The 14034-nt window shown below is 42.0% G+C and overlaps 1 protein-coding gene across 1 annotated transcript in view; it reads left to right on the forward strand.

Moving 5' to 3' along the window:
* Positions 1-202: 202 nt before the first annotated feature.
* tprg1 (tumor protein p63 regulated 1) overlaps positions 203-14034 on the forward strand; it is a 44690-nt gene continuing 30858 nt past the window's right edge. Inside the window, exons 1-4 of the mRNA XM_034676159.1 lie at positions 203-482; positions 642-881; positions 2756-2847; positions 12862-13038. Of these exons, the coding sequence (XP_034532050.1) occupies positions 660-881; positions 2756-2847; positions 12862-13038 (491 nt within the window). The 5' untranslated portion in view covers positions 203-482; positions 642-659. The remainder of the gene's footprint in view (positions 483-641; positions 882-2755; positions 2848-12861; positions 13039-14034) is intronic.

Below are 14034 nucleotides of genomic sequence, written 5' to 3' on the forward strand. Positions count from 1 at the left end.
ATAAACAAAAATCTAATTCTAAGGCTTTTTGGCTCATATTTTAGTTCATGTGCTATTTTAAAGCAACAATAAATAGACATGCCAACAAGAATACACAAAGCCATAACACTTGTGGTTAAGGTAGGGGGACTATTTGGCCCAAGGCTTCCTTACAGGTTATTCCTGCCATGCACCCTGCAGCAAGTGATGTGAGGTATCTATACTGGTAATGATTGAGCACTCTGCACGGGAGGGTTAACGCTTTTTCTGTGTCATTTGCAGTTATACACAGATGCTTTGGTTTTTTAAGGCTTGTGTAAATCAGATCAGTGTAAAGAAAAGAGCTGTGCGTGTTGCTGAGGTTGATGCAGCTTCTTCCTTGCTGCTGTAAACTACGCCCTTAAAACAAACGACAGATCCGGAAGAAGGAAGTTCTGCACCTGTTGCTGGTGCCTGCTAATCTACCTTCCGACATAGTCTGCGACCTGCTATTATTATCAGTGGTAAGTAAATCCTCTTCCTATGTATCACCAATACTTTGCTTTATGATCTTAAGTCTGTCAGGGTTTAAACATTAATGAAGCGATGTAAGTTTCGATTCTGTGAAATAGCCCAGTCGAGTCAAGCACTGAAGTGTTGTTGTGTTTCACTACATGCTCTAGTTTTTGTGAAGCCTCACCATGGAGGAAGTTAAGGATGAAGTAGTGTCAGATGAGGGGCAGCAGGAGCAGATCAGCTCCACTCCCACAGGACCGGAGGACACTGAGCCTGCTGTCCGCTCAGAGGACACTGAGGACCGGGCAGCAGAGGGCGGAGCGGCCCCCTCCATCCCCCAGCAGGGTGTCAGCTCTGCGGTGTCACCGGTGGACCAGTTCAGGATGAAGAAGTTCTTTGTACTGAGGGTAAAAGCTTTTCCATCATGTCTTGACAGTAATGATCTTTTGAAAAGCTCTTTTTGTGTGTGCATTTTATATGATCTTATTTATTCATTAATGGGAGTTCTGCTGAAGGTTGGTAAGGTATGGAAGCCCAAAGAGAACATTTATCTTTACATTTCATTTACTCTGTTTTTCCATTGAAGGTTAATTTCATTTTTATTTCCCTGTGACCTCAACTTAACCTTAGATATCCTAACTCATATCCTCAGAGTTACAAACACAGACATAACTTTACCTCATTGGTGTGGGCCAGGGGTGATTCTAGGATCGGATGTTTAGGGGTGCTGAGCACTCAGAGAGCACTCAATTTCCCTGTTTTGTACATTCTAATGCAATTTCATTCCCACATTTGTGAAAGAAAAGTATAACCCTTTTGGGAAAGTCTGTGACTAAACCATCAAATCTGATAAAGGTTATTTAAATGCTGAGCCACAGCAAAAGAGGAATGGATTGGAATCATAAAAGAAACATATGGTAACCCTAATTTCTGGGAAAAGACAACTCATTTTGATATAGCAGCTCCTCAACATATGCATAAACAGTATGTATGTTTCTGGATTAAACTAGCCCTCTATAGTGAGTACCAAAAATACCAGAAATTGACATTGGAGTTATTTTTTGGACTTTTATTTGAATTGCAATGCACAACATTGTAAAATGTGGTGGAGCCGTTGTTTTTTTGTTGTTAAAATATTACATTTCAACCAAGTACTGAATGGTGTTGAAACTTTTCTAGCTTCTTAAAAAGGACATACAGTAAAAAGAAATGTAAAAATCGCTCAAATTTTAGGGGTGCTGGGATTCAATTTAGAGGTGCTTCAGCACCCCCAAAAATGGGCTAGAAACGCCTATGGTGTGGGCTATGGCAGCATGGCGGTCTAAAATCTGGTCCTGAAGTGATCAGCCTATTGTTCTGATTTCTGGACCGCCAGGAAGTTATCTCTATCATGAGGAGACGAGCGATGTTATCTAGAGATAACAAGATAACTCAGCCTGTTATAATAGAAAGCTTTGTTCCCAAATGCAATGACAAAAAAAGAGTCAAGATCCAGAGTGAAAAGCTCAAATATGCTTGTTTTTTTCTTGTTTTACTATCCATGCATGATGGTATGTAGTCAAATGCAACCTTGTGTCAATTATGTAAAAGAAGCACTCACAAATATCATAATTTTACACTCTACATCTCACTATAATATATATAATATGCTATCTAGTCAGAAAACTGTTGTAAACAATGTTAAAATGAAACAATGACACAACATAAAGAAGTATCTGGGTCCTAAAGGTAGTGTTGATTAAATTGCAATGGGAAGTCAGTCACACATCCCATGTTGCTGGGCGGCTTAGCATCAGGCTCAGATTAGTGAGAGACTGTCAGGAGCCCTCACTATGAACTCCTAATCTTTTTAAGTTCTCCAATGTGGCATTGAGATAATAAGACACAAACTGTAAGAGCAGATCCACTCTCTCACGTCATTAAAATGACACCTGAAGTGTGGACTGCGTCTGAAACAAACGCTCACAGCTGACATATTGGATGTGTATTGTGAATTGGACACTGAATCTGTTTCTTCAAATACCAGAGTTCCTCAGATTTACACACAGAAGCTGCACACTCAGCTTTCTTCATCCGCGGCCATTTTTTATAAAGTGCTGAGGCCTCATGTTTTCGTTTATTGTTATTTTGTTTGACACACAGACGCGCTGACATTTTGTTGGAGTACCATTCCCAGCTGCACATCTGCCTCAAAGATTACCCCTTAAGCTTTCTGTGCACACATTGTGATTGTCACAATGGAAAATTAGAAAGTGACACCCGTGTATTTCTGTCTCCTCAGCCTGGCACTCTGAATCAGGCCATCAAAGACGTCGAGTCTCTGGTGGATAAAGAAGTGGATGGAAGCGTTCATGGCATTTGGCTGATGGCAGAGTGAGTTCATGATACCAATGTTATGTTATACAGCTTCATGCTCATGTTGACATGCAGTGTGTTGTCTGCCCTGTCAAAACATTCTAATACCAGACACAACGTAACATTTATAGCATCATTTAGACCCTTATGATGCTTTGAATTACAGTTTCATGTTGATGAGATCACTTTGGGAGTTCTTTAAAATCAGTTTAACAGTAATAACCATGAAGCAGCTGTTTTAACATATAAGGAATGACTGTAAGCCAGTCTTGTGAGTAATGTGTTACCTAGTAAGGCAATACTGTAACTCCACGCTGCTTGTTTCAAATTCAATTCAATAAGGCAGGTACACTTTTGGAGATGTAAAAGGACTCATCAGTCATACGTTTAAACACCTGACTCAATTAATCAATCTCAATCCTCAATCAATCTTAATTTGTATAGCGCCAACTCACAACAAGGTCTACACCGTACTCTATGTTTTATTATTAACAAAGACTCAACATCAAGACAGGATAAGATCCAGTCTAATCTTACAGACAGGACTCAGTCTGATCTCATCTTAATCCACCATGAGCAGAGCACTTTGCAGCATTTAGCAAGTTACAGTGGCAAGGACAAACTTCCTTTAACAGGCAGAAACCTCCAGCAGGACCAGACTCATGTTAGACACACATCTGCTGAGACCGTGTTGGAGAGAGGGATAGAGGAGAATAGGAGAGAGAGATGATAGTGGTGAGAAGGATAGTAGTAGTTGTTGCTGCTTGGGCCTGGCACGTCCACAGCAGCGACTCACGGGAACCTACGAGACAAGGGAGCTCAGGGACTCCAGAAAGGTCTACGGTTAGTAACTCAAATTGAACAGGGAGAGTAAAGTAAGAATGGTAATGGGTATGGTTACGCCCACGTCAGCACAGTAGTATCCTGGGAGAAAAAATATTGCGTGCAGTAAACACACACAGTGGCTGATGATCATTCAGGTTTTATTAAGTTATTGTTTGAGACTAGGGATGACCACAATTAATCGATTATCGATTAATTGATTGTTAAGAAATTACTCGAAACACACATTTTTGTTATCAATTTTACATCACGTGGAACAAACATCATGTGGTCTCATATTACACTCATCTATCAGGGAGGTGTTTTAAGTTTAAAGCATGTTTGGATGTGAATCAGCTGTTAAAGGTGTTGTGCACAGCGGAGACGCTCAGCTGGCGGCTGCGGCTGTGCGTCAGGTCTCCACGTTGCGTTTTTTAAAAGAGGATCAATACGCAACTGCTGCCAACAACAACACGGACACAAAGGTTGACAGCTTTAAACGGGATATTTCCCACCTTTGAATACAAAGGCAACAGACAGGTGGGAAATTCTGGTACGCTATGTTTACAGACCAGCAACATCAGAGTCGTCTGAGCTTTTCTCCAGCGGGACTGATTATGACCCGGTTGCGCTCCTGGCTGACACCTGACCGAATACACATGTTTATTTTTCTCAATAAGAACGAGGAGACAGAAAACTGGACTCTGTGAGTCTGAAGTACTTTTCTGTTAGTATTATGAGCCTTCACTTTATAAGATTATGTCCGCGGAGAATATTTTAATGAGCCTGATCGTTGATATTCTGCGTTTCAAACGTGTGCCCGTATTCAATCCCGTCAGTTTTATGCATTTTGTTGATGTAGAAAATAAAATTTAGGGGGAAAACAACGTATTTGGCATTGTTTTTGACGTAAGAATAATAATGTTTTTTTTATCAATTAATCGATAATTGATCATTAACAGTTCCAAAAATCGATCATGGAAAATACTTAAAATGTACATCCCTATTTGAGACCAGTTACTAGCTGTAATTGTAACAAATGCTTGTTTTCAGTTATTTGCCCAACACTGCTGATTTAAACTGTCAACGGCCTCAAAACTCCAGTGAGATTTCAGCCATCCGCCATGAGTCATGATGCATCTGACAGCTTTAATACACGGTGAATTTACAGAGTCACGTGTTGCTTATGTATAATACTTTGTTAACATATGAAGTGCAGAGCAACAAGTGACCTGTTGCCCATAGGGGGTGTTCAATTTGACAAATACATTATATGATACACAGTACGTATAATAAAACAGGCCTTAAGAACATCAAGAGATACAGACAGCCTCATTAAATACAGTCTATGATATATAAAAGAACAGGCCCTTAGTGCTGTGAGAGATACAGATGTCCTCATTAAATTAGATATCAGTGTTCTTACAAACCTCAAACTCCAAAGACAACCACATATGAGTCAAAGCAAAGGGAGTGATTTAAGTGCCTGAACACAGAGCAAAATGAAGTGACTGCAGGACATTTACCAAGTGCACTTGCAGATGTCAGGTTGTATCAGTCCTGCAGAAAGCTTTCAGGAAACATTTAAAAGGCTGGCCATGTGAGGATGAATAATACATCCCATTTATGCAGCTCTGTCCAACACACACATTAACGTGTGTCCTACATTTGGCCTGGATGTTGGCTTTCTGCAGCAGAAAGAGTGCATTATATGCTAATTCAGTGACGCAGCTGCTTGCCCCAAAGGGGAGCCGGTGACTAATGTCAGAAAAGCATGAGAAATTCCTAAAATGTGGCTTTGCTGCGGAGGATTTTAACTAATTTTAGAAAGAGTAAGATGATCTGATTTCATCTATTTTTAATGTTTTGAAGGCTCTGCTTTTGTTTGTTCTTGGGTTTATGATTTATCCCTTGTGTTAATGCATACTCTGCAACACTGTTTATCATAACTGACTTTGTTCTTGAATACAAATAGAGTAGGTGGCTTTATGTATTTATGTAGAAACAAAACACTTTTGTCTTCAGAGGAATGTCACTGCGTTTGTACTTTTCAGCAACAGTGGCCTGTTAAAAGAAAACTCTAGATGCTCGATGAGGCAGTTCAATGAAACACTGCTTCAAAACAATCATCCCTTATTTGCTGAGAGTTATATGAGACAATATGATGATTATAACTCTCCATATCAGCATTCTTAGTATGAATACTGAGAGAGCAGGTGGTAATATTACCCAGCAGCCAGCCTTGCGCTGTCCTAACGAAGGTTAAATAAGGTAAAGAGTTCAATAACCGGTCCACTATTATGTTTGTTCACTGAATATGAAGGCACAGTAGGTGGTTGACTTTGCCTCTAATATGAACAACCTCAACTGATCAAAATAAATGTATCATAATGAAAGCTGAAGATATCCCACAATACACTGTTTTCCATATTTTCATTTAAAGATATACTAACTAGGGGCTGCACGGTGGTGCAGTGGGTACTGTGTTGCCTCACAGCTAGAAGGTTCCTGGTTCAAATCCCTGGCCGGGCGGGTGCCTTTCTGTGTGGAGTCTGCATGTTCTCCCCGTGCATGCGTGGGTTCTCTCCGGGTACTCTGGCTTCCTCCCACAGTCCAAAAACATGCTCAGGTTGATTGACCACTCTAAATTGCCCGTAGGTGTGAGTGTGCGCATGAATGGTTGTCTGTCTCTCTGTGTTAGCCCTGTGATAGGTTGGCGACCTGTCCAGTGTGTACCCTGCCTTCCGCCCGAAGCCAGCTGGGATAGGCTCCAGCCCCCCGTGACCCCTAACGGGATAAGCAGTCAAGATTATGGATGGATGGATATAATAACTAGCTGTAAAAATAATTTTCCTCCAGATTTCGCAGCCAAAGAAGAATTTTGGGTCCAAATTTTTAAGTTTTATAGAAGATGCTTCTAACAAAATCTTACTTCATCTTTTCTTACTTACATTTTTCAAGATAAAGATGAAGCATTAAAGATACTGTGAGGAGCTTTGGTCTGGTAATGAAACAGACTGAAGTTAATGCTGGTGCCTCTGTATGGCCTCCAAAAACACAAGAGCTTGGAGACTATGGTTACGTAGCCCTCAAAGACCTAGACAGATTGGGCGGCTACTTGTTCTTAAATGTTGGATAACTTTTGAACCGCTAATCCTATCAACACGCTTTAAAAACTCAGTTACAGTGGACATTCTCAGATTCCCATTGATACCACATTTGTCTCATTCAGCAAATATTCTAAATACATTCAGGAGAGTCTGTCGCCCCCAAAAATGGTCTTTAAAGGTTAAACATCTTTCAAAAAGACTGCAACAGCACACTTTGAGAACATGTTTTTTTCCACTTTCCATCGCTAAAAGTCACGATGAGTTATAGGATTAAGCATCAATAGTCAACAGAATGAGATCTTTAGTCACAGAACAAATTCAGCCGAGAGATAAAACCATAGGGGGCGCCAAAATCAACTCAATATCAAAAGTTCCTCACTGGACCTTTAATTGAATCCTTTAAGGACATATATGTTTCCTGAATCTGAATTTTGCTCATTCATTCAAATTGGATGGAATCAATATTGTAGAAATTAACATAGATTTTCTTTTACCTCAAAAAGTCCAAACTCTGTCAAAAAACTAAAGAACATGAGTGAATAGAGTCCAGCTTCTTCTTCACCTGCTCAGGATGCAGATCTTTAGGAGCTGGAGCACCGTAACTCATCTTTATCAACACAGATTTATAGCCAGCAGTTAGAGAGTCAAGCGTGTTTCGTTTGAACTTGGACACATGAACACGGCTTTGTAAAGACTTAAAGCTCCTGTAAGGAACTTTTGGTTTGTGTTGATTTTGGTGCCCCCTGCGGACAAACAAGAACATCCATTTTCTTCACTGATTTTGGTCTGTATCTGTGTTTTCTAGAATGTCTTTTAGCTGTTTAGTTGCATCAAGGGGTGCATCTTGCTCAGCTGAAAGTGAATCTTCCACCAAAGTGTCTGCCCCCTGGTGGCTGGCTGCAGTATAGGTCAAAAACTCTGTCTCCCCCATTCATTTGAATGGGGCTGCAGTCAAACTTTAAAAAATAAATACACGTGGTACGAATGTTTCTTCCATCCGTATGCTGTGGTTATATGTAGTTAGTATTTGACTGTTTTGTGTTCAAGGCCTCTTTTTTCTGCAAAGTTTCTTTCTCGTTAGTTATTAGAGGTTAAAAAACGGGGTTTTACTTCCGGGTTTGCTTTGATTGACAGCTGCTGTAGAGGGAAACTCCATAGGATCTCGTGACGCTACGCTGTAGGGCGGGGCTCATTACCGTGGCAACCACAGAAATTCTGTACAGCGCAGACTCTGGCTGCACTATGGCTGCGCATTGTCACAGGGTTTTTTGGCTTTAAAACTTTACAACAGGAAAAGGCGGAGCAACGCTGTCCATTTTATATACAGTCTATGGTTGCATCACCGACTGCAGATTTTCTTACTGTAGAAAATGTAAACAAAGAGAGTGTACTCAATCACTTCACCTACCTTCAGCAGCACTGTCAGGCCTTAAAGTGACCAAATAGAAATAACATATTTTGTTGATTGTGGTCTCATTTTCTTTTGTAGCTCATAGAAAGGTTACCGTAGTTATTTCAGTCAGTTTCAAAACCAGTGAAACGTTCCTCACTGGAGCTTTAAAACAGATCACAACCCTGAGAGAACTCCTGCTGCCTGAAGTTCGTGCACAGTAAGCAGGAGTGAGATTATCTCAAAAAGAGCTTTTACGACTTCCATCGAGAAGACCAACTTCTTGTTTTTACTCAGAGTGGGAAAATGTGTTTCTCTCTCTAAAGGTGGCTCTGGTAATTGTGTTTCTCTTTCTTTCTTTTTGGAAAAATGTTGCAACTTAGAAATGCTTCCATGCATATTGTATAATCTTTGCCAAGGGCATCTTTGGAAATGGGGAAGCTCTTGCTGTAGATTATTGAGCAGCTTTGCTTTATGTGTTTTTTGCATTAGCTTGAAATAACCTTCTTCAGAATGTAAACATCAGAGCTGCTCCTCCCAACACACACACACACACACGCACGCACACACACGCACGCACGCACACACACACACACACACACACACACACACACACACACACACACACACACACACACACACAGAAAAGTTGTGGTGAAAAAAATCACTCTACTACAGGGGTTTAAAAAATAGAAGTTGGCATAAGAGCAGACAAAAACAAACGTGGGGTCTGAGGTTCAGCTCTTCATCCTGTGTTGTCCTCAAAGTCTACATACCACCTCTCGTCACAGGTCGTGCACTGATCAGGACTTGATTTGTGACCACTTCAGTGTAAAGATGAGGTCTTATATTTTTAAAGAAGGTAGAAGCAGAAGAAGAAAGGCTGTCCTTGGACGGGAGTCACCATTTGCCTCCTGGCAGCTGTTCCCAGCTAAGAAGTAGACTGGCACTGATCCTAAACAAAAACAAACAGGACATCAATTCTTTATTATGAGTCAGAGGTACCAGATGTGTCCCACTCTGAGGAAGGTAGCTCTGCTTATCTGAGTAACTACATGTATACATGAGTATGTGTACATGTATTTTTTTTTACCTTATATTAAGTATGAAAGGATTAATGTATAGGGCTTTGTGTCATATGGTTACTTTGTAGAGATCAGCAGCTTAGAGAGGCTCTCTCCAGCTCTGGATCACAGGACAGGATGTTGATCCACTTCTCCCTCTCAGAGATGGTTGGGGTCCAGTAGCTCCTCAGGCTGCTCTCACATCTGTACCCAGCTAACTGTCATTATCTCCTCCATCTCAAGACCAGCCTTAGACCACACTAATGTTTTTACCACAGTGTCAACAGGCAGCTGGGAAATGTCCTGATTTGATATGAGTGTGATCAGGTTGTTGGTCACGCTTTTCTTGTTGAGAATGAATCACAGTAAATCAAGTATCTAACACAGCTTGGTGCTAAGCAAGCAGCAACCTCAGGCCGCGAGAATTGAAGCCAATGTGGAAGTGTTAAAAACTGCAGTTCATTGAGTGTCCACTTGAGGCTGGCTTCGTAAGTACTGGAAACCACATACACACAAATTATAAAAAGGCAATCTTTACGGTAGCAATAAACATGTTTACATTCTGGTACAGAAGACGAGTGTAGCCTGGATAGCTCATTTCTCAATTGGCACACACTGTATGGGGGTGAATTTTTTTATAACGCGGCAGTTCAGAAGATATTTAGATGACAAGTTTTCCATTATGAGAGGCACAGCTGACTTCATTGACAGGTGGGAACACTGTAGCTGTTGGCTAGGAGGCTCAAAGCCTGCCTCTTTAAGTCACACTACCTCTAAAACAGTCATGTTGAGTTCAGCATTTCCAATATGGCTGCCGCCACCGATGGCCTCAAAACAGCGCTTCAGAGACGTCCCGATACTACGTCCATTATTTATACAGTCTATGTTGCTAACATCATGATAATGACTTTATTATTATTATTTTTATAATTCTTCATTATTCTGCTTTATATACTGTATAATGTATTTTCTTTTTCTCAATACTCACCCACATGTGATGCACTCACTCTTTATTTGAACTAAGGATGTACATTTTAAGTATTTTCCGTGATCGATTTTTGGAAATGTTAACGATCAATTATCGATTAATTGATAAAAAAAAAAAACATTATTATTCTTACGTCAAAAACAAGGCCAAATACGTTGTTTTCCCCCTAAATTATATTTTCTACAGAAACAGAATGCATATAACTGACAGGGTTGAATACGGGCACACGTTTGAAACGCAGAATATCAACGATCAGGCTCATTAAAATATTCTCCGCGGACATAATCTTATAAAGTGAAGGCTCATAATACTGACAGAAAAGTACTTCAGACTCACAGTGTCCAGTTTTCTGTCTACTCGTTCTTATTGAGAAAAATAAACGTGTGTATTCAATCAGGTGTCAGCCAGGAGAGCAACCGGGTCATAATCAGTCCAGCTGGAGAAAAGCCCAGACGGCTCTGATGTTGCTGCTCTGTAAACGTAGCGTACCAGAATTTCCCACCTGTCTGTTGCCTTTGTATCCAAAGGTGGGAACTATCCTGTTTAAAGCTGTCAACCTTTGTGTCCATGTTGTTGTTGGCAGCAGTTTTGTATTGATCCTCTTTTAAAAAGCGCACGTGGAGACCTGACGCACAGCCGCAGCCGCCAGCTCAGCGTCTCCGCTGTGCGCAACACCTTTAACAGCTGATTCACATCGAAACATGCTTTAAACTTAAAACACAGACGCAGATGATGGGGCATTGGTGCACCAAGGCTCTCCCCCCCCCTCTCCCGCCTCCCTTCCACCCCCTTATTTTAATGCACCTCACTAGATACTGATATAGGTAAAGACATGGGGTGGGGGGTGTGGGTTGGGTGGACCGGTTTTATACTGGGGGGGGGGGGCAGATTGTGGTGCAGTAGTGCGCTACGGCTCTCCCCCCTCTCTCCCGCCCCCCCATCCGCCCCCCTCCTATTTTAATGCATCTCACTAGATACTGATATAGGTAAAGATATAGGGTTGGGGGGGCGGCTTTTATACGGGGGGGGGGGGGCGGCGGATTGTGATGCAGTAGTGCACTACGGCTCTCCCCCCTCTCTCCCGCCTCCCTTCCTGCCCCCCCTATTTTAATCCACCTCACTAGCAAACATACATACAACAAAAAAAACAAACAAAACAAAATTCAAATCATATCACACACACACAGATCAGGTTTGGCGGGGCCTTAGTGTTTGGCTCGGCCCTACTCGTTGGGGGTCCATCGGGGCTGGGTGGGTGGCTGGTGTCCCTGTCACCCTCCGTCCCCCTGCTGCCCCCTCCCCTGTGGGGGCCTGGTCCGCGGCTGCCCTCGGGGCCGGGTTTCCCGGGGTTCCCTCGCGGTCCTCTTGGGGGGGGTGGGGTGGTGCGCAGCTGGGGGGGTGTTACTACGGCAGCCATTGGGGTGTCCCTCCATGCCCCCGCGGCCTGGTCCATCAGTCGCAGGGCGTGGGTGGGGGGCGTGGCTGGGGGGAGTGGTCAGGCCGTCTGGGGGGGGCGGGGGGGATTGGCCCTGCCGCCTCCGCCCTCCCCCCGCTCCGGCGCGCCGGTTGGCGGGCTCTGGTCCTGGTCCTGCCCGGGTGCCGGGCCGTACCGCTCGGCTGATCTGACCCAAGTGGTTTCATCTGCACCAGTGGTGGTCTTGTTACACAAATAGAACACAGCATGGCGGCAACCCTCTGCGACCCAAGCTTCAGTAATGATTGTGGACACTAAGGGTTGCTTAATCATTAGTATCACCCCACGGATTTTTTTTTTTTTTTTTGGCATCATGGTGAGATGGTCCCTCTCCATCTAAGTGTGTTAGGTCTCTCTCTCCTTCTCTCTCCTTGTCCCTTTGTATATCCTTATGTAATCTTTCTTTCACTTTCTCTTATTTTTTTTATTTATTTTTTTATTTTTTTATTTTTTATTTTTTGGCCCACCTAGGTGTGCACGCCCTCTTTTACAGAACATGATATTAGCTGCCAATAAAAGATAGGCCAGAGTTCTAAGAGGGATGGTGATGGTTGCATGCACACAGTCACAAGCACAGAAGAAAAAGGTTTTCTTTCTTTTCTTTTGCTGCAAGAATAAACTGCATTAATATTTGACAGTTTGTGACAAACATGACACAAACCAGAAATATATATGTAGACAAGAGGAAAGAGAAAAAAAAAAAACAAAAAAAAAAAACTTATAACACCTCCCTGATAGATGAGTGTAATATACGACCACATGATGTTTGTTCCATATGCCGGAAAATTGATAACAAAAATGTGTGTTTCGAGTAATTTCTTAACAATCAATTAATCGATAATCGATTAATTGTGGTCATCCCTAATTTGAACTCATCCAGATCACTTAACACACATTGATTTCTCTGCCTGCAAGCTAACCAAACATACACACATAAGCAACAAACCTCTCTAAATCTCTTCATGGACTCTATTCCTGACCTTCAGACCATTCATGGACACTGTAATCATTATTCAAATTGACACAGACACATGCTTCTTTTAACTTTGTAGGTTGGCAGTTTGTCCGCAAAATGTCTATAATTAAAATCTATTAAAACAATCTGAGATTCTCTCAAAAGGTGAAGTAAACAAACAAACATGCTTGTCTGTTTTTCTTAAGTACAATCTCTGTGGTTGTTTCAGGGTGGACCACTGGAACAACGAAAAGGAGCGTCTCGTCCTGGTCACAGACGGCACCCTCCTCATCTTCAAGTACGACTTTGTCATGTTCAAATGTGAGCAAATCCAGAAAATCCCTCTGAACTTCGTGGACCGGATCTGCCACGGCACCTTCAGCTTCCCCAAACACTCCATCCTGCAGTAAGTGTGTCCTCATTGGCCCTTTATTAGTCCTTCAAAAGTAACATTCAAGTTAGTTCTGTCCGTAGAGCTGTCAGCTTTAGGAAAAGATAACCAGGAAACTTCTTAACTTCATGCAGACACAGTCTATGAGGATTGAGCTGTGTGCAAAACCTCAGATCTCTGGTGTCCCCACTCATTTTCAGTAATTTTCACTAAGTCTGCTTTAAAGTTAGCTCTTTGTATTGTTTAGCTGCTAATTAAAATAAAGCTTAACTTTGAGAATTACATGATTTAGCCCTTATTATCTGATCTGTGGCTAATTTGGTTCACAAATAGAAGAATTCCTTGTGAAAGAAATCCTTTTAGCACCGGATTAACAACTGAGCTTTAACACAAAACATGCCTAGTCACTTGTTATGGCTGCTATTAAATCATTTTACTAATTAAAGTCATTTCATATATCTTGAACACACTCTCAATTTGAAGAAGTTGTAAGAAATAACACATGCAGCCTTTTTTGACGATTTTTCAAAGATTGCCAGAGTATGCATGATTTACTAAAGAGAACGGTAGATGAGATGTCAGCGGCAGGAGTGACACGGTGCTGAGGGCAGCATCAGACGGCAGAGCGGTCGGGAGGCTACATGCAGAGGATCGTGCAAGGAGCAACTGGGGACGCGTAGAGGAGTCGAGCTGAAGCAGTTGTGGCAGGCAGACGAGTGTGCGGAGATTTTTTAGGGCTAAGGAGTGCAGAGCTGTCACTTGGAGCTGTCGCTTAACTGATTAGTGGCAAAATTAATGTAGTCCTTTCATCTAAACCTTTTAAAGACGGCTCAGGGGATACCAAACCAACTAAAACTAATTTGATGAATAAAACGTAATGTGCTGTGAAGAGCTTAGAGAGCGCTGGCTTTATAGGAGGCTTTATCTCTGCACATTACGTTAAATTATACATAAAACGCTCCTGAAAGCCACCCGGGAGTCCAACAGTGAAGAGACGGATTCAAATGAGAA

Source organism: Notolabrus celidotus, chromosome 2 (assembly GCF_009762535.1).
Source record: "Notolabrus celidotus isolate fNotCel1 chromosome 2, fNotCel1.pri, whole genome shotgun sequence".
Lineage (NCBI taxonomy): Eukaryota > Metazoa > Chordata > Actinopteri > Labriformes > Labridae > Notolabrus > Notolabrus celidotus.